This window comes from Poecilia formosa, unplaced genomic scaffold, assembly GCF_000485575.1.
Source record: "Poecilia formosa unplaced genomic scaffold, Poecilia_formosa-5.1.2 Scaffold43, whole genome shotgun sequence".
NCBI classification, from domain to species: Eukaryota; Metazoa; Chordata; class Actinopteri; order Cyprinodontiformes; family Poeciliidae; genus Poecilia; species Poecilia formosa.
The window spans coordinates 251,847-271,952 of record NW_006799982.1 but is presented as its reverse complement, the minus strand read 5'-3'; the positions used below and the strand labels follow the sequence as shown (position 1 = coordinate 271,952).

General features: G+C 38.3%; 2 protein-coding genes across 6 annotated transcripts in view; both read left to right on the top strand.

The window, feature by feature from the left end:
- The window catches only part of rhbdl3 (rhomboid, veinlet-like 3 (Drosophila)), a 58,607-nt gene extending 48,804 nt beyond the window's left edge, over positions 1-9,803 (top strand). For all 4 annotated transcript variants that reach the window (XM_016671315.1, XM_016671313.1, XM_007551554.2 and 1 more), the window contains 4 exons: positions 460-572; positions 6,049-6,149; positions 6,744-6,804; positions 7,590-9,803. In XM_016671315.1, coding sequence (XP_016526801.1) covers positions 460-572; positions 6,049-6,149; positions 6,744-6,804; positions 7,590-7,861 — 547 coding nt within the window. In that variant the 3' untranslated portion in view covers positions 7,862-9,803. The remainder of the gene's footprint in view (positions 1-459; positions 573-6,048; positions 6,150-6,743; positions 6,805-7,589) is intronic.
- Positions 9,804-10,591: 788 nt separating this feature from the next.
- Positions 10,592-18,117, top strand: LOC103137697 (BUB3-interacting and GLEBS motif-containing protein ZNF207). Of its 2 annotated transcripts, XM_007551550.2 has the most exons (11): positions 10,592-10,775; positions 11,195-11,321; positions 11,452-11,590; positions 12,238-12,423; positions 12,562-12,637; positions 12,747-12,808; positions 13,504-13,643; positions 13,845-13,943; positions 14,986-15,231; positions 15,630-15,783; positions 16,930-18,117. In XM_007551550.2, exons 1-11 carry the CDS (start codon positions 10,735-10,737, stop codon positions 17,079-17,081), a joined length of 1,422 nt encoding a protein of 473 aa, XP_007551612.1. In that variant the 5' UTR covers positions 10,592-10,734; the 3' UTR covers positions 17,082-18,117. The 2 variants fall into 2 exon arrangements, with proteins under 2 accessions (XP_007551612.1, XP_007551613.1); XM_007551551.2 differs by lacking the exon at positions 13,845-13,943 and having other exon boundaries at positions 10,593-10,775.
- Positions 18,118-20,106: the final 1,989 nt, after the last annotated feature.

Genomic DNA, 20,106 nt, shown 5'->3' with positions numbered 1-20,106 from the left:
ATTTGTAATAATTGAACCTACGTGTTCACCCTTGATTCTTCTCCTTAATGTCGAAATATAATAACTTCAGTTTTGTTTGAGCTGAAGAAAGAGTTATGGCACATCCGCAGATTGATTTGTTCTATGCACCTACTCACCACTGGAATGGGTTAGTGGTCACCTGGTGACATTGTAATGTAGAGTTGTGCAAAGTCTGCGTAGTTATGGTAATTAATCTTGTTATAATCACAGATTATCGCACATGGATATTAAATAAGAGGGGTCCCAGGATGGAACCTTGGGGTACCCCACAATAATATGTGATGAGGGTAATTCTAGTGATGTGTGGAACATGAAAACCAGATTGGAAGATTCTGCAACAGCAACTTGCCCAGATTATTCTTTTTTAGCAGTGGGTTGATAACTGATATCAGTGTGTGTGTGTGTGTGTGTGTGTGTGTGTGTGTGTGTACGTTACAGGATTGAACATCTGAGCCTGAACATGGCCATGCAGCTGCTGGTGGGAGTCCCTCTTGAAATGGTCCACGGTGCCCTGAGGATTGGACTGATCTACGTGTGTGGTGTGCTGGCAGGTGGGGACAATAGCTCTAATCTTCATCCTGAACACACTTTACCGTCACGCCATCTGCTTTTTGTCTATGTTCATGCATTTTTACAACATATTGGAATCAGCCCTGTGTGCACACTAGTCGACAAGAAGTCTGTTCTTGTGTGACTTGAGGACAGATGGTTTTGTCTGTCTTCCCAGCAGACGTGATGGGATGCAGGGGGTTGTCAGACCCCCACCAAGAGGCCCGCAATATTCATTTATGACAGGGGACGACAAAGAGATGAAATTCAGTGAAAGAAACACTCACAGTAATAATAAAATATGATGAGAGGGAAGAAAGGGAGAAGAGACAATTTTTTGTGGTAATAAATCAGAAAGGCTCGGAAGAGAGAGGCAATGATATTAAATATGGAAGATGAGAGGAAGTGTACGAGAGTTGGAAGATAATCAAAGTCAAGTGTGTCCGACATGAAATGAAAAAGTCGATGCAGCTTTTGAAAAGAAAATGTCAACACTCCACTTCTACTTCCCTGTAAACCTCAGATTGAAGCATTTCACTTTTCGTCTCCATTCGGCTGACTTAAAGATCGCTGAGTGTGTGTGTTGTGTTTATATTTGCCGAACCTGTAATGACTAAGTCCTCGGATCCCGCTGAGCTGTGTCCGTAAGTGCTGTGTGGTAAAAGAGGAAAGAACAGATTTTTCCAAAGAGCTCACATTGAAACACTCATTACTTATTCTGTGTTTGTATTTCTGTGTTTCTCCATGAATCTATTTGTATGTGTGGCGTGTTGAAGGGTCACCGACACAGACCCTCGGGATACCAGCTGAGGTGACCTTTAGTTTTAACCTCACTCTTAAAATGAGGAGGAAACTGAACTATAAATCACACATCGTCAATGCACACACGAAAACACACACACGCACAGACATGTCTGCTGTTTTAATTAGATATCGACCACCAACAGAAGAGCAGATGCACAGAGTGGCTGCACTGTTAGGGTTAGTGTCACATCGGACGGTTTGGGTAATTGGCAGTAAAATTCTGCCAGAAACGCACAATCTCACAACAAGTGGAAATTTGCACATCATTGTGCTCTCTCTCTCTATACATGTGTGTGTGTGTGTGTGTGTGTGTGTGTATATATATATATTTTTTTAATTTGTTTTATACTGTATGTAAAGATGTATGCGACTGTCTATTCTATCAAACTCTGCTTCCAGCAATTGTTTCATATTGTATTAATAGTCTTAGGAATTTGATAATTGCAGTTTCATTTAAACACACAGGAGGTAGAGCAAAATGTGTATTAATGTTACAGACATCAGGCTGTTCTGTTCATGGCACCTCAGGAAAGGTAGATGGAGTTTCAGTAAATTAGTGTGACGACACTTTCATAACGTTGAACAAATGGGGTTTTGTGGAGGCTCTGAAAGGCAAGCTGGTAAAAATGACGCTAATTTTTCTAAGTACTTCTTACACTTTTTTCTGACATTGGAGGATTTGTTACTACAAAAAGAAAAATAGAACAAAATTAACTCACGAAAAACTTTTTTTGCTTCCCTTTAACAGTTTCTCAAATTGCATTGTGCTTCATGCACTATATTTGTGACAGGCAAACTCAAAATAATGAATACTTGTGGTAAGAAAAGAGAAGACTAAATAGGTTTCAAATGATTTTTCTTTGTTTTTTTTTTTACAAATGAAAATCTGAAAAGTGTGGTGTGCCTTTGTTATTAGACCCCCTATTCAATACAGAGTAAAATCATTCTTATCATCCTCTTGTTGTAGGTGTTTAATAGAAATATTTGCTCGTGGTCAGCCAGATTGGATGAAGAGCAGTGCTAAACTTCAATTTTTAGGTTTTGCCTCAGATTCTTAATTTGATTTACTATGACTAGGCCAGTCTAATTCATAAATATGCTTTTATCTAAGTCATTCTACTATAGGTCTAGCTTTAGTTTTTCAGTTGTGGTCCTGCTAGAAGATGNTTGTTGATTTGCTGTATTTTATTGATAATTTCTAAATGAAAACCATCAATTAAGTAAAAATAATATTTTGGCTAAAACAGAATGTTGTTGCATGATTCATAGAGGTTTCTGCATCATTGTGGATAAGGTGAAGGCTGTAACTAGTTTTGAAGTAACAAATGTTTTTTTAGTGACACTCTGGAACAAATTTATTCTACTTGCAAGAATATTGCAGTCTAAAGAAGAAAGTCCTGTTTAATATTTGATTTATATGATATGTTGTGGTCAAAAACAACACCAAGGTTCTTTACTTTATTACCAGAGGCTAACGTAATAACATCCAGTTTAAGTGACGACTAAGCTGTTTCTTTTTCAAGGGTTCTGGTTAAAAAATGACAACTTCTGTCTCATCTGAAAGTGAAAGTTGAAAATTAAAAGTCATCCAGGTTTTTATGCCTTCAAGGCATCCCTGTAGTCTCCCGAAATGATTGGATTCACCAGAGTTGATAAGTATAGCTGAGTATCATAAGCCTAATATTTGACATTTATCCCATGCTGGCTTCATTTTTTCACTTTGATTTGCAAAAGAAATCCTATATTTCCTAATTAAGCTAATTACACAAATGTAAAACAGATCAACTTTGCTGTAATCTTTGCTTCCTGACATATTTTCCCTGTATGGTAGTGTAAATAAAATCCAAACACCGCTTCCTTTCTTCAAGCTTCTTCAACAAACATCTCATAGTTAATAAAAATAGGAAGGTGGGTCTGAGTCACTGGGTAACAACTTCCACTACCGCCCAGTCACACCTATAGTATTATCCAGCCTGCATGACCATGTTGCTACATGGTTTGCACACTTAGAGTGTAGCTAAATAGATTACTGGCTAATGAAGTCTGTTACAGAAACATAATGCATTCCCCCTTCAGATGGATTTTTGGAGTTCACTACAAGGGGTCATTTACTTTTCTTATCTACACTGGTGCAAATGTTTCTCTTCTATCAATTCAAGGACAACAAAGTCATACACAGATAAAGGTTCTGTTTGAACAAAAATGGAGGTCCCAGGAAATATTGGACTGCTTAAATACTCAAACTTCACATTAGCTTAACATACAGTATCCTGGCTGATCTGGAAGTCAGCCAAAGTCTCAAGACGCAAATAAGAAAAGCGGTAAAATATGAAACTTACACTTATTACTTAGTTGAAGTCATGGGAAGGAAATATAAACTCCCACTTCCTGCTTCTGGAGCCGCTTGTTCAGTGAAAAACAAAATAGGCAAGCGGTATTTTGTGCTCGTCTTCTTAAAAACAAGGGAGCGCAGCAGGAAATGTGGCCAAAAGGCACAGTACAATGAATGATGCAGCTAAATGTTGTTAAACGCAGAGCTGGACAGATTTATTGACAGCCTGTGATAAAAATGTTTAAAAAGGCCTTAAAGTCATTTAATCTGTCTTTGCAGCAGCATAATCTCACAATGATATATATATATTTTTTTTTTAGAAAAGTCAAGCTTCGATTTGAGGACATTTATTCAGTGGGGCAAAAAATCAAATTTTATGAAATAGCTTGTTTTTAACAAAATATCTAATTCCACTCTTATTATTATTATTATTATTATTATTATCCCTGTTTTTTTCTAGGGTTGGGGTTAGAGAGACATTTCTAACCATTCCTCTTTGCACAATTTTAGAGGTCTGTCACTCCAAGCCATCTTAGCTACTCCCCTGCAAACTTTTGATGCATCCAAGTAATAGACCAGTGTTTACATTTGTAATAGTAGGACAGAAAAGGCGTCTTTCTGGTGTCCTCCCCAAATAACCAGTTAGCATAGATGTTATATAACACTTGTTATGGGACACTTTTTTCTGCGGTTCTCTGACAGAACTTTTTCTTTCTTTATCGTCTTGCTCACTTTGCTTGGCAGTAGAGTAGCTTAGAAGACACATCCTCCAGTTACATTTATTTGAAAAGGACTGGATGTTTTAATTTTGCATAGTGTAATGGGAAATATGTGTGTACACAGAGTTGTTACTTAAAGAATATTAATATTAATAATATGTGTGGCATTGTAGATGAGAATAAAAAGTGTGACATCACTCAACAATTGATTCTTCTGCTCCATTTTGTGTTGACGTAATGCTGGATCAGTAATATGCAGAATTTCAAAGCAACCAGAGGAGGGAAACTTACAAACTGAATCAGAATGTACTTCTAAACGCAGTTAAGGATAAATTATCCCAACTGCTTTTTCTACCTTTTCTTTTCTTTGCAGTTTTTTCTGTTTACTGTAACTTTTCAGTGCTTGATTGGATCTTTTATGCGTGATATAAATGAGTATGAAGGAAAGCAGCAACTCTCTTTAACTCTGGCACTCTGCAGGAGTTGCACCAGTGTGAATTTATTTTTTTCTTCATTTTTATTTTTCTACATAACGTTGCACTTTGCACTGATACAGTGAGAGAAAGCTTCTGTTTGTCAGGATACAGTACGCCTACATTCCCTAGTTAGCTGCCTTCATTCCATTCAGTGTTGACATACCCATTATACCAGAGGCCAAAGCTTTGCAAATTATTCAGTTAGTCATACTTTCTGTCAGTATGACTTTCTGAACTGGGAGACCCTAGAGTTGAGGTTGGCATTGCAACGCCTACAGTTTTGTGGAAAAGGGCAAAATACTTGCTTTCACTTCATATTTCTACATGTAGAGATATAAAGGAACATATCTGGTGCTCCCGACAATGTCTACAAATAAGGTTAATAAAATGTCAGCTTGAAAACAAACGGATGACATTTGATGTGCAAGACCTTTAGAGGGATGCAAACAAATTCAGTTTGCAAACCTTGATGAATATAAGTCAACTAAGTCATGGGAAAAACTCAAGTTCACGCCAAGATTTGGTAGCTTGTAAAAACAGCTTTAGCCACAACAATCTGAGTTATCACTTTCTGGAGAAATTCTGAAGGAATTTTTTTTCCCTTTCAAGATTTAGATCATTGAGGATTGCTGGCAAGGCCTCAAGACACCGTCACCATATCTTAAGAGGGAATACAGTTTCTTCAAACAAGAAATGTGCAATAATAAAGTTATTATTGTACATTAACTTTATGATTTAACATGTTAACTTTGAGTGAGCATTGCCCATGTTGATTTGGGTAACCCTATCTAACTAACAGTTGCTTCTCTTAGATCTTTGTTGATGCGTTCCCTCATTGCCATTGCGTTTCTACTCACCTGTATACGCCAAAGCAGCAAACTTGTCAAAGCGCCGGCTCTTATAGAGGAAATCACACGGGTAATCATCAGTTAATCAAGTGCATTCCTTCCTAAATCCAATGAGGCAATTCTTAGGTTTTCTTTAATAGTTGCACTTTTTTCACTCTGTCTGACTTAACATTATTCTTTAAGGTCATCTAAATACAAGATGTTGCTTTCATTTTGAGAAAAGGGAAAGGATATCCTTGAGCATTTCTAATTTTAGCAGAAGCCCTTTGACAGATTTGTGCCCCTCGTCTTCACTGCAGGGTCTCTGGCGGTGTCGGTCACCGACATGACGGCTCCGGTGGTTGGATCGTCGGGAGGAGTGTACGCCCTCGTCTCGGCACATTTGGCCAATGTTGTAATGGTGAGGTTTTGTGTTTGCATGTATGGGTGTGTCTTTGAAGACATCACTCATATGCCCTGTCTAATCCTGAGAAGATCCTGTTTGAAAGCCCAGCAGGTGCTTCTCCACCTCCAAATACCTTACATTCTTCACTGTCAGTTCTTCAAAGATCACACAAGTGTGCCGGTGTGTGGACATGCTTATGTGACAGAGTGTGAATAAAATCCCATCAATGCACCCTCCTGTCCTTTGTTGTAACTCCCACCCGTCTAATATGTAATCAAACACACTTTTATTGTTCCTCAAAGTGAACCTCTGTATCTTATTTTGCCCATCATGGATTCCAGCAGGTCCCTCTGATCATTTTCAAGGTCAGGATGGAGGTATTTGTCTTTATTCTCCGTTCTGAAGTCATATTATCTCTTACCACAGAGGGTCAGAGTGTCTTGAACATTTTCATAATTGACCTGAATTAAGACAAGGGGCACATACTGATGTTGTTTTGATGCCATGATGTGTATTTGTGAGCATGTGTGTGAATTCCAGGAGTGCCATTGGCACTTTATATGCTTTTCCCCCAATATCTGAGTCCTCTCTTTCTTTCTGTTTTTCTAGAACTGGTCGGGAATGAAGTGTCAGTTTAAGTTATTCCGAATGGCCATGGCCCTGGTTTGCAGTAAGTTGGAAATAATCCCCCTCTCCTCCACCTCACCTCTGATATGGTGTTATTTATTTATTTATTTATGTTTTTTTACCACCATTGTTCTTCTACTCTGTTCCTGAGATCCATGACTACATATTGATTCTGAAGGCAATACGGAACTGTTTTAATTACTGAATGACTAAACTTGTGTTGTCTCCTCCAAACTTTACCATAATTTTTTAAAATGCTATAAATCTTAGAAGATCAACTAAATGATCGGATTTCTTATGCAGTCTGGAAAAGCTTGGAAAAGTACATCATTTATTTCAGTATTTTTTGCATCTGGGTAATTGTAAAGTGTGGACAAATCTTTCTGTTTCCTGAAATTATTCCTTTTTAAGTGTTATTTTTAGTTTTTCCTTCCCTTTGTCCTTCTTCTCTTCCCTATGTTCTTTCATTCCTTGCTTGTTCTTTCTTTCTTTGAAACAAGGCAACATTGTACCACATCCATCCGTCCGTCCGTCCGTCCGTCCGTCCGTCCGTCCATCCATCCGTCCATCCATCCATCCATCCATCCATTCATCCATCCATCCATCCAATCTGACTGAGCTTGAGCTATTATGCAGGAATATGTTTGTCTGCCATCTTTCTATACTTGAAAGTAATTTCTAAAGATGTAAAAAGAGCCAGATTAATCACAGAGGCTGCATCTTCCATCTGATATTAAGTGACATAGAGGTGACTCATTTAAAACATATTTCTTGTATCGTCACATGTTCACATCTTGTCTCTCTCTCTCTCTCACTCTGTGTTCACAGTGAGCGTAGAGTTTGGTCGGGCTGTGTGGCTGCGCTTCTACCCTCCAGCCTTCCCCCCGTGTCCCAACCCCAGCTTTGTAGCTCACCTGGGGGGAGTCCTGGTGGGTCTCACCCTAGGCGTGGTGGTCCTGCAGAACTACGAGCAACGGCTTCAGGAGCAGTCGCTGTTTTGGATATTTTTCTGCGTCTACACCTTGTTTGTGCTCTGTGCTGTGTTCTGGAACGTTTTTGCCTACAGCCTGCTCGATGTGCGAATACCCCCGGCACCGTGAACCTGCTTCCAGGGGGCCAGCTGGCTGGATGTATCACCTCAGTATTCACGTTCAGAGTCTCACCTGTCGGTAGTCTAAGACGTCCCACAGCCTACTAGTTTCACTAACTCTAGCCTTATCATTCAAGCTGAACTCCACCTGCTCTTTGTCTGTGTCTGCTGGTTGCTTGTGGAACTCGACGATAAAACATCAGCAAAGAAGAAGCCTCGGATTTAACACTACAGCATTGCTTTTACCTCTTCTGCCTATTTCTCCTCAATCCAACGGTGCCTTCTCATGAAGACATCACCTGCTGGAAGTATTTCTGCACATCTGCCTCTTGGTTGGAGAGACGGCGACAACACCTTACAGTGTTACACCATTCTTGGGTCATAACAGTTTCTCGTAATCCTCTTTAAATGAAAAAAAAAAAGCGTTTACTCTTACAGGATGTCGGTGTTTCGCTGTCCATACAAGCATCAGGTGCATCACGTAGCACAACTTCAATGAAAACAGATTCTTTAAGCTACACGTCAGTCACCTTTACAGGTTAAAAATTTAAGTTTTGAAGAGGGTGTGAGTTACTGTTAAGTATTGCCTTCAGAATCAATACATAGGCGTGGACTGGCTAGGTATAATAAGGATCTCAAACTACAAAATTTTTCCAACATGCCATGGTTTCAGTTTGAAGCCTGTGAGGCCCCCTACCACTCACCTACAGATATGATTTTTTTAAGAAACATTGTTTTCTTCTGTTTGTGCAAAAATCTCCATCTTCACAGTTTGTGGGATTTCAGCTCAAACAGCTGCACTAGCTATGCTGCACCAGCAGTTGACAATAATCTTGACATTAACTATGTTAAAATTTACAAGAAGAAAATCCTAAACATGGCTAAAACAGAGCTAAGCTAGTCAAATGACTAATAATCTCATAGTGATAAAAAAAACAGGAATAAACGGAGATAAGCTGATACATTTTTAGTTTTAAATCTTTGTGTAAATGTCATGATATCAGTTTGCAGACTTCAGACTATCTTACCAGGAGAAACACTTACTGGCCCATGCCTATGGAAACAAAACCGTGTCCAGCGCTTTTAAAAACCTCAGTCTCGTCTCTTTTCTGTGTGCAGGGGCTGTGTTTGTACTTATGAAAAAGAAACAGAAGTGCCATTCTGACTTGAAACTTTTTGATGCCAAAACATTGCTGCAAGCACTGGCGAGGAGTGTGTCCCTAACTAGTGTTGCTAGGTTTTGTGACTAAGGAGTCTGTCAAATGTAAGAGAAAAACCTTTAGTGAAGAACATCCTCCCGATACAAAAAAATGCAGTGAAATTCTTCATCTTCCCTAACAAAGCGCTTCATTTTCAGTAATTGTTGCACAAGGTATAAATAAAACACAAAAGATAACTTTATTCATTCATGGTTGAGCCTCAGTGAATCATTTTCTTGTTTGAACATACATCCCTGACCTCAAGTCGTTCAAGTTTAGGTTGTTTCATTTTCAGTTCAGAAGCCAGCTGGACAAAAAAGAAAAAAGAATCAATATTTGTCTATTAGTTCTTGTCTCAACTTGATTGGTTAATTGATTGGAGCTGATATGGGAAGCAAGCATCACCCAAAGCTTGAGGTCTCTAACTGTACTGTATTTTAAGACTCGTGTTACACGCTTTAATGACTATTAATCTAATGAAGTCCAGATTAATGTTTTAACATGTTAGATTTTTTTTATGTGGTGATACTGGTATGTTGCGTAATTGTTTGGACATCATATATGTTCGATATATTCTGTATGTATCCTATTTAAATGAAGGTTAATGATGGCCTGGGATTGTACATAATAAGGGCTACTACACCAAACTGAGTGAGGAGTAAAGCTGCAGATAGTATTTTGATGTTGTGCATATTTTGTAGATTTGATATGTGCATAATAAGGGTCCAATAAAATGTTTTATACAAATCTAAATAGGATTTTAGTGTTTTATTTTAGACATTTGTTCACTGTTGCAGTTTTTTCCTCTGTGTAATTATTTCAAACATTATTCAGTGGTTAAGTTAAACTTGTAGAAATGGTCTTTGAAGCATGATGGAAGATGAACCCAAGTTGTGCAAGAATGCAGATTTGTATGAGGGGAGCTCATTTTATCCACAATAATCAAACTGCGGGAGTTGCTAAATTCAAATATGCATTTTGAATTACAAATAATGCTGAAAGAACACATATCACTCAACCTCAACTTTGTAAGGGTCAGAACTGTATATAAACTTATGCAAAAATACAATTCAAAAACATAAGATTGTCAAGGGGCTGAGGAGGGGTATGGATTTTTAAGATAAATGAAGAATATGACGCCATCCGGTGGTGAAAACTTAGCACTGCTTCGGTTACAGTGAAACTACCAACACTTTCTGTCGTGTTACTTTACATAAAACTTCACCCATTACAAACCCATTAAAGAAAGAGAGCTTCTTGTCTTATATTTGTATTTTTGACACCGAGTAGAACATTTTACTAGTTACATTTGCTTATTTTCATCACTTGTGTTTTGTATTCATATACTTGTTGTAGATGTTTCCTTTGGCCATTTATTTTACCACCCTGAGTTTACACAACATTAATAACCATAATTTTGTATGGATTTCTTAATATGAAAGTGAACTAAACGCCCCTATTTAAACTGAGGGGCGTTTCCACAGACGTGATAAATCTTTATTACGTCTGTGGGCGTCTCCTTTACTGACGTCAGTTTTACGTTTACGTGAGACCGCTGAGCAAAACGCTTCCTACTTCGGAGCGCCATTTTTGTTCTTGTCACGGAATAGCAGCATGCTCTTATCAAAGAGATAATAACATCGATTTCAGTGTTGTGTGACCTGCGGTTCAGTATTTCCACAAAATGGGGCGAAAGAAGAAGAAGCAAATGAAGCCGTGGTGCTGGTATCCTTCTTTAAAGTGCGAAAAAATGCTGCGGAAGGCGGGAAGGCCACAGGCTACATGTTAGCCTGACAAAGAGAGGCCTAAGATAGCTTCTGTTAGCACTGTCAGCTAATGTTAGCGGAGCAAATGGCTCAAAATCGGACAAAAGCTTGGATCTATTCTTTTAAATCGATTTAATACGATTAGAAAACCAAGCTTTGAGTGTTTCTACCTCATAAAATGTTGTTTTTACTTAATCCTTCATTGCTAATTTTAAGACGAGCTAGCTATGGATTACCATCCCGTGTGTCTGAATCTTTATGTAATCTTGTTACCAAACAAGAACTGCTGTTTCGCTCTCGAGTAACGTCATCGGTTTGTCTGTGATTCTCAGTCGGTGGTTAATAAAATACAGAAAACTCCTTAACTCTTACTTTAAGGTACTGCAATCGAGACTTTGACGATGAGAAAATCCTCATTCAGCATCAAAAGGCAAAACATTTTAAATGCCACATTTGCCACAAGAAGCTATATACCGGTCCCGGCTTGGCTATTCACTGCATGCAGGTATGAGTCTCTAATCGCAGTTGCTTTGAATAAGTCGAGCTGAATTTGGGGGGCGGAGGGAAGAAAAACAGTCAAGTGAATGTTTGTACTTGCATGCCCTGCGGGCTCACTTACTTTGCATGTATTTCAGGTACACAAAGAGACGATTGACAGTGTACCGAACGCAATTCCAGGAAGAACAGACATCGAGTTGGAAATCTATGGCATGGAGGGAATTCCAGAGAAAGACATGCAGGAAAGAAGACGAACATTAGAACAGAAATCACAAGGTACTCTTACTGTTACAGATCAGAAGTGGAATTTGAAGAAATCGATAGTTTTTCTTTTTTTTATCCACTACACTTGCTTATGACAAGGAAATGTAAACAATTGCAGCATTTTTCCTTCTTGACTGTATGTTTACAGTTTGAAATCAAACTAAACATACAGTTTGACAGTTCGAATGAAAAAAAGGTGCATGCGTCTTTTCTTCTCACTGCCTGAACTTCTTTCACACAAAACCTCTTTTGTTTTAGGTTAAGTAAAATGACAAAATATATATATGCATATTTGCTAAATGTAAAATAACGAGAAGTATGAGAATTATTAATGTCTTCAAAATCAGAAGTTCTCATAAAAAATGATTACGGTCTCTTTAAACAATTGGTGAAAGTCAAGATGATGATGTCTTCTTGTCTCTGATGGAAAAAAATCTTTATTTTTCTTTTCTTGATACAGATGTTTTTATTTTTTGTTTTCTGTAGATTATATATTTGTTATGTATGTATGCTCGGAGAGCTCAAAGCAAAGTCAAATACCTTGCTTGTGCACATAAAGCTGATTCTGATTCCTACTTGCTGTAATGCCATCCTTACTATCCTATGTGAAAACACTCTCATTGATTTCTTTATCAGAACTCTTCCTTTTCTGCTTTCAGAGAGTCAGAAGAAGAAGTCAAACAATCAGGACGACTCTGATGACGACGACGACGATGATGAGGCGGGACCGTCTGTCCAACAGGTAGCTGCCGTCCAGCCCCAGGCCGGGTACGTTGCACCAATGACCCAACCTGGAATGCCCCCTGTGGCTGGCGCACCTGGGATGCCTCCTGCAGGATATCAAGGCAAGGCAGAAACGATATTCTCTGTTAATTTCAAGTTTGCATCTGTTAAATTTAACATGTTTTATGCTTTTGTCTTGAACCAGATGTTTAAAATCATGTGTTGAGTTATTTTTAAAAGAAGTCAATTTTTTCTTTTAGGAATGCCTCCGATGATGCCAGGTGTTCCTCCCATGATGCACGGCATGCCTCCCGCCATGCCTGGAATGCCACCAGCGTAAGCAAGAACTCACTGCATTTTTTTTTAGCTTTCTCTTTAACAGTTAGCTAAAGTGGTCTAAATAATAATTTAGTTGGTATATGAAGTTTATCCATCTTGTTTACAGCATGATGCCGATGGGAGGGATGATGCCTCCTATGATGCCAGGGATGCCTGCAATTCCTCCAGGTCGGTTGTGGATGCGTTTTTATAAGTAATGATGTAGCTTAAAGTTAAAATCTAGACCAGGGGTCTGCAACCTTTACAGCATAAACAATTATTTCTGCTCATAGGCTGGCCAAATAAAACTTTAGAGCTGCAAATGTCTCAAAACCTTTAAAAAGATAAATATGTGCTCTCAGAAGTTTCATTTTCTCAAGAACTAACATTTTATCTCTCTCTTTTTTTTTAATTTAAAATAAAGATAAAAATAACATTTTGCAAACAGAGGATGGATCTGTTTTTTTCCTGTGGGGGAAAAAACAGAAAATCATGTTTGAGTAAAAGCTTGTTATAAATTCCATAATTTCCAAAAAACTGACCTAAAAAACATATTACTGGTACTTTTAGTGTCATTCTCTGTAGAAATGCAATTCAAATATTGCCAGTAAAAATGTTCAGTTATTAGATGTATATTTTATCGCATTAGTTAGTCCTTAATCAGTTTAGCCGAAGTTATTAAGATCCAAAGAGCCACTTGTGTCTCCGGAGCCTCAGGTTGCAAACACCTGGTCTGTACTGATGGTACCAGCAGCTTTGTGGTCTGTGAAGGTTGGAAACCTCTAAACTAGAATCATAAACAGGCCAAACCTTTTTTTTTTCTGTAAGTTGTACTCCGTATTTATTTTGTTGTTGTTGTTGATGAAGTGATGTTTGTTATTTAGGAATCCCCCCTCACATGGCTCCAAGGCCGGGGATGCCCCACATCGCTCCGACCCCTGCAGCCGGACCGATCCCCAGCCGACCCGCAGCACCAGTGGTGCAGCCTGCGGTCACTAAGCCCCTCTTCCCCAGCGCAGCGCAGGTTGGAGTCCTTCAACTTCTTACTCTTGGGGTTTTTTTTTTTTTTTTTTTTAAACACCTTTCTCTATTATCCCCCATTGCTCACCTTTCTAACACCTTGTGATTCATGTTTAGATCCCACCAAAGTTGTATTTGAATTCTGGTTAGCTTTTGTTGACCTGCTACTTGCCAATCCTGTGATTTCCTTCCCACCACGCTGCAGATGGGCTCTGGTGCTAACAGCAGCACTACAGGCGTTTCCTCTCCACCTGCAGACCATCAGTCTGCCTCCTCCCAGCCTCCCTTTTCTAACATGCCCCAAGTACGCTCACAGACTTTGACCAGGCCTGTGGCAGCTGCATGTTGCATAATCACGTTGCCTGCTGCGTGTCGAACTAGGCTGTTTACTAACAGCATTTAGCTTGTAAGGCTACTTTTAACACAAGCTGTGAGCTTTATCGCTGCATGTGCTTTAAATTAACCTGGAAATGGCATAAATAGACAATTGACAAGTTATAACTTTAACAGCATGGGTTATTAAAATAAGCATTATTATGCTTTTAAGTGAGTTTTTATGTCGGTATAAGATGCAGAACTGTCATTCTCTTAAAACATTCTGGACTTTTTTTTTATATTATGTTTACAGTTGATGTGAAGGGACAGAGCTAATTCTAAGCTAAATTTATAGTGGTGTTTAAAGGAACTACTCTAAATGCAGTAGTGCAGTAGGTTGAATTATTAGTTATGTTAGAGATGGTCGATGCGGCTTAAAAACGGATTTCTGATTTTAATATATTTTTTTTTCGTTTAGTTTTTTTTTTTTTTTGCATGCTTTTGTATAAAAGAAATTATAAATGACTGAAAACATTTTCAAAAGTGGCATTTATTGCAATCCCTTCTGTGAGTTGTGTGGAGTATTAGCGCCAGGCTACGATAATTTCTGAAGAGTCTTAAAATTACAAGAAAAGACATTTTAGCAAGAAAAACGTTTTTTTTTTTTCTTTTCATTTTGGAGTTTTCATAAAATGACTACATCTTTCTAAGATTACTACTTTATTCTGATAATAAGACTTTATTCTCATATTATTTCAACTGTAATCTTGTAGCATTATGACTATTTTTGTTTTTAAAAAAATGCACTTAAATCTCTGAAGTACAGAAAACCAAGGAGTTCATTGGTGCAAAACATTACCTGATTTATTTATTTTTTCCAAAAGTTAAATCTTCAAAACCCAAAAATGTATTAAAAAAAAACATCCTGTTCGTCTTTTAACACATCAAGTCATTTTGCATGGTAAACTGGTCAAGAAATCAGGATTTTAAAACAATTTCCCAGTAAAATGATTTGTGTTGTCTTGTTGCAGGCCCAGCAGAACCCTTCAGTCGCTGCAGCGTCAAACGCACTCAGCACTGCCGCCTCCTCTGAGCCTCCCAAAGCAACTTTCCCTGCCTACACCCAGCCCTCTGTCTCCTCTTCCACTTCTTCTTCTTCTAACCCCTCTAGCAGCACTGTGGCTAAACCCCCGGCCACAGTGACCAGTAAGCCTGCCACCCTCACCACCACGAGTGCAACTAGTAAGTTGATCCACCCTGATGAGGATATCTCACTGGTAAGTCGCTTCAGCTTTCCGTTTTGCTCTTTTTCACAGTAAGTAATGACTGGTTTATATAGTATGCTTAGTGATATCGACTAGTAGCTACGTTTGATCGGGATGAAAACGTCTATCAATTTGAATGCATACCGACAGCACAATTTTATGTCTTTTTTTTTTTTTTTTTTAATGTAAAAGCGGGCCTTTAGGTTGTGTGGTAGAACTGAGTAGTTTTCTTTTTGTGGTTATGTTGAAGGATGATTCTGAACATGAATATCCTCAGTGTGAATTCAGGGCTCGCCAACATTGGTACCCAATTCCTCAACCTTTGTGTGAGTGTCTCTTTGAGCTGAAAGAGGCGTGCCGCGGTTCCTGCAGTCTGAATGTCTGTGTTGTGTGTTTTTCTCTGTAACCAGGAGGAGATGAAGGCTCAGTTGCCGCGTTACCAGCGTCTCATACCCAGGGCTGGCCAGGCCCACGCTGCTGCTGCCCCTCAGGTGGCAGCTGGCATAATGCCCCCTCAGCAGGGTTTGCCACCACAGCAGCCTGGCATGAGGCATCCCATGCATGGTAATTCAGAAACAAGCCCTTATAAATGTTAAATTATCTTTTAGAAGTAAGCCTAAAAAAAATTGTATAAATGGTTAGAATCATTGTGTTGCAGTAGAGTTGGGCAATACATGTGTTTTATTGTTTGGTCTAATTTTTGTTTTTTGAAGATTTAATTTTTGGAAAGTCGGATTATTTATTTTTTTTAAACCAATGCGTAGTTCAGAGTGATTTCAACACAGCCATCTTGTTTGGCAAACACGTCTTACAGTTTATAGTTATTTGGACTTTGAGTTCAGATCCACTCCCTTACAAAATACAAAGGTCAGGTTAAGATTTCATTTTTTTTTCTTATGATTATAGGAATAGTCATGTGTGTAGAATAAAGTTGTAATATTAGGAGAAATGAGTAATAATTTTACAAGAAAAATACATTAAAATGAGAATGTTGAGCATCTTGTGAAGTTATGCCTTAGTATCAGTTTTATAAATAAGGAACTACTTGTCTTTTTTTTCTGGTACAATTGCACCTTCAATCTGCTGATATTATAACTAGGGGTTGGATTTTATTGCATCGTTGATAATTTATCATGATAGATTTCTTAGTGTAGGAATTCTGATTCCAAATAATGTTTAAAGCCCCCAAAACTGCCCATATTGTCAGGGATGATGATATTATTATTGTTTCCACTGTTGAGAATGAAAGTATCAATAAATATAGTGACACAAATCACACTTCATTTTGTGACTGGTGTCCTATTCATATTACAAACGAGAGTTTTTCAAGAGTAGTATTAGTTTGTGTTACTGCTGTGTCACGTACTCACAGCCATACAGTTACCTTAAGAAGCAATAAATAGTTCTCATCACTTTTACAGTTACCACACTATTACCACAACATAATGTGATAAAACTTTTAAGTCCATATTGCCCACCCTGTAATTATGACTATATTGTCATCATTAAAAACATTTTCATAGCCTGGCCTTAATGCTCATCTGTACAAATCACAGAAGAGATGAAAAAGAAAAAATATCTTGATGTATTTTTAAACAGTAAGCCTTACCTTTATGACGCGATATAAACTGTCAGTCCCTGACTGAGTTGGACCTAAATGGCGTCACCTGTTGACTCTCTGAGGACTGAAGCTGTTGCTCTCCGTTGCAGGTCAGTACGGTGCTCCTCCTCAGGGCATGCCTGGCTACATGCCTGGAGGGATGCCTCCATATGGGCAAGGTCCTCCTATGGTCCCCCCTTACCAAGGAGGCCCTCCCATGGGTATGAGGCCGCCTGTCATGTCTCCAGCCGGACGCTACTGAAGAAGCAAAGCACCCACCACATTAGGTTTGAGGTTAACACCTTTCTCTCATCCTTGTGCTTTTTCAAACCTAGCTGCTAAGAGCAGTAAGCCTACAGTGGTGGCGAAGACAAACATGGTCTGTTTAAACAAACAAACAAACAACAAACAAACAAACGCATGGACATTTTATTGTAATATGTTTATTAGAAAACAGCCAAACACCATGAATATCTAACAGCTTTTTTTGGTGTTACTTGATCACATGTGAGGATATTTTTTCCCATAGGTTTCACTCAGGTTCATAAAGGTGAAGTGTGTAAAAATGATTCGTATTTCTTTTGAAGCTGCTGGAGTTACATGAACATACCAACCCCTTACAAAAAGGCAAGTTTCTTTTGAGAACATTCGATTTTTATTTCTTCAGTAAATTAGCTGAGGCCCTCACAGCATGCACAGGTGCTGTTGGACATTCGTCCCCAACCGTGGTTGGTGAGGGTCTCATTGATTTAAGATGATTCCTACAAAGTAATGTTAAAAATTCATGACTCATCAGTCTCTAGCTTTATTCTTTTTTTCAGGTTTGTTTTATTATTATTATTTCATGGTCAAATGCCTACTTGTATGCATCCTTTGTAATGTTTTATCAATCTGTTGTAATAAAATCCATCTTGAAATCTAATGCTGGTTTGTCCTGACGTACGTGGAGGTGAGTCACCAAGGTTTGTACTGGTGTTGTATTTCTGCACATCTAATGGCTCTGCTGAATGGTGAGGATTTTATCCAAACAACAAAGTTTTCCAATTTTTTTTTTTATTGTTTTCTGTTTGTTTTTTAATTTGGTTGTTGTCACCTCATCCACCTGCCATTGTTTTAAATAGGATGTTTACATACAGCATTGTCCAAAAGTGTTGTTTTTTTTTTTCATGTTTTGTGAATCTTTCTGCATTTTGTCACATTATGACATACATCATTGAATTTAATAAGATGGACCAACACAAAGTACCACATAATGGTAAAGTGGAAAGAAAGTTATACATGATTTTTCAGCTTTTTTTTTTTTTTTTTATTATTTGGAAATGTCTTTCACATTTGGAGACTAACATTTTTGCCTTTCGTTGGAAATCTAGCTAAATGTCAGTCTGGATGAAGAGAATCTGAACATTTTTTTTTTTTAAGTTTCGCCACAGATCCTCAATTAGATTTTTGTCTGAATTTTGGATTATTTAAACGTGGGTGCTCTGTTGCTGCATAACACTGTAAGAAGATCCTGGGTTTGAATCTTGTCCAAGGGTCTTGTTGCATGGAGTTTGTAACTTATCCCATGGATTTCTGGTTTCTGATAAGGCACTGTGTTCAAACACGACTGTTCGAGTAACTGATTACTCTAAATTGCCCATAGATATGAGTGTGTGTGTGACTTTTGTCCACCAACTACAGAAACTGGTCACTTATTTGCACCTTTTTGCATGTGGATCAAAAAGTTACTTTTTTTTAACCCCATGTGACCACAGCACTTTGTTCATGTTTGCTGTGCAGTCTCCCCAAAGCTTTCTTTTGAAGATGCCTTTTGTCTTGCTTCTTTTAGAAAAGTCAGTTTCCAGGAGTGAACAACTAGTAATTCTCTTGAGAGATGATTCCCACCAGAGCTTTGAATCGCTGCAGCTCCTCCTGAGTTACCCTGTGCCTCTTGGCTGCTTCTCTGATTAATGATTTTCCGCTTGCCCGACCTGTCAGCCTCTGAGGAAAGCATCTCAGATGATGGATTGCACAGAGATCTGTGAGATGTTCTAAACTTAGGATGTTTCATAAACAGCCCGACGTTATCTCAGTTGATAACGTTCGTTAACAAACCTCTGAGGCTTTCAGTGAATAGCTGGATTTTTACGGAGATTGAATTACGCAGAAGCGTCATCCAGTTACACTTTAGATTAACTTTTGAAAGTGATTGGTTGTACTAATACAATAGCATCTACAATTGAAGAATTTTGGATTAATGAGTTACATTTAATTTCCCTTTGGGATCAAGAGTATTTTTAAAATTTGAATTAAACTGTATTTCGATGATCACAGTAAAGAAGACTAAAGATAATTGAGAAGACCATAGATCCTATCCCCTTTTCTCTATAAATATGTGCTACTTTGTGTTGGTTTTTTGCACAAGGGCTCTTATCCAGTCCTCCAGTTCTACCTTCCTTGAACTTTTAGCTGCCTTTCTCCTCCAACACACTTGACTGTGTTGGAGATTTGATTTCATTCAGCTGTTTAGAAGCAGTGATTCATCTGGAAGTAGGCCTTGAGGACTGGACTTGGGCCCTTATTGCCTAATATTTCAGTTAAAATACACTAAAATATGTGGTAATGTGGAAAAGTTCAAGTAGTGTGAATACTTTTGGAAGGCTTTGTAAAAAAAAAAGTATGATTTAATGCACCCAGATCATTTGGACATGGAGCCCACCAAGGAGGCTGGGTAATTTGGTTCCAAATACAACACCTGAACTAATGGAAAGTATTTTGATTTTATTCTACTAACTGAATTTGCATACCAGCACTCAAGCATGCATGATTGCTACAATGGTAGCAATACAAAACACACCCAACAATACAGTCGGTCTGGGTTAAAGTCCAATATAAAAACGTGGCATAGATTTTTAGAATTAAAAAAAATAAAATAAAAATGCTGTTTTTATGTTAATTCCATTTTCATTAGTTCGGTGGTCCTTCATATATTCAGTAGATGGCTTATTTGGAAATCGTCAGCAAAAGTCGCTTCGTGAGAAGGCAAATTTCACAAGATTGTCACAGCAGATGGCATTGATAACCCAGAGACCACAATAAATGCCACCACATATCTATAGAAGCATCTTCCGGACTGATCTTTGCCACAGTGCCCGTCTTTATTGTTGGGCGGTTTTGTGTTTCAGCGTCTTTCAGTGTCTCAAAGTCGCCCGCTGTGTGCCATTTGATCCTGTGTTAACATTATTCTACAGAAAACAGCGGAGAACAGGCAATGGGAACACCAGTTTGAGTAATTCAATACTTTGAGG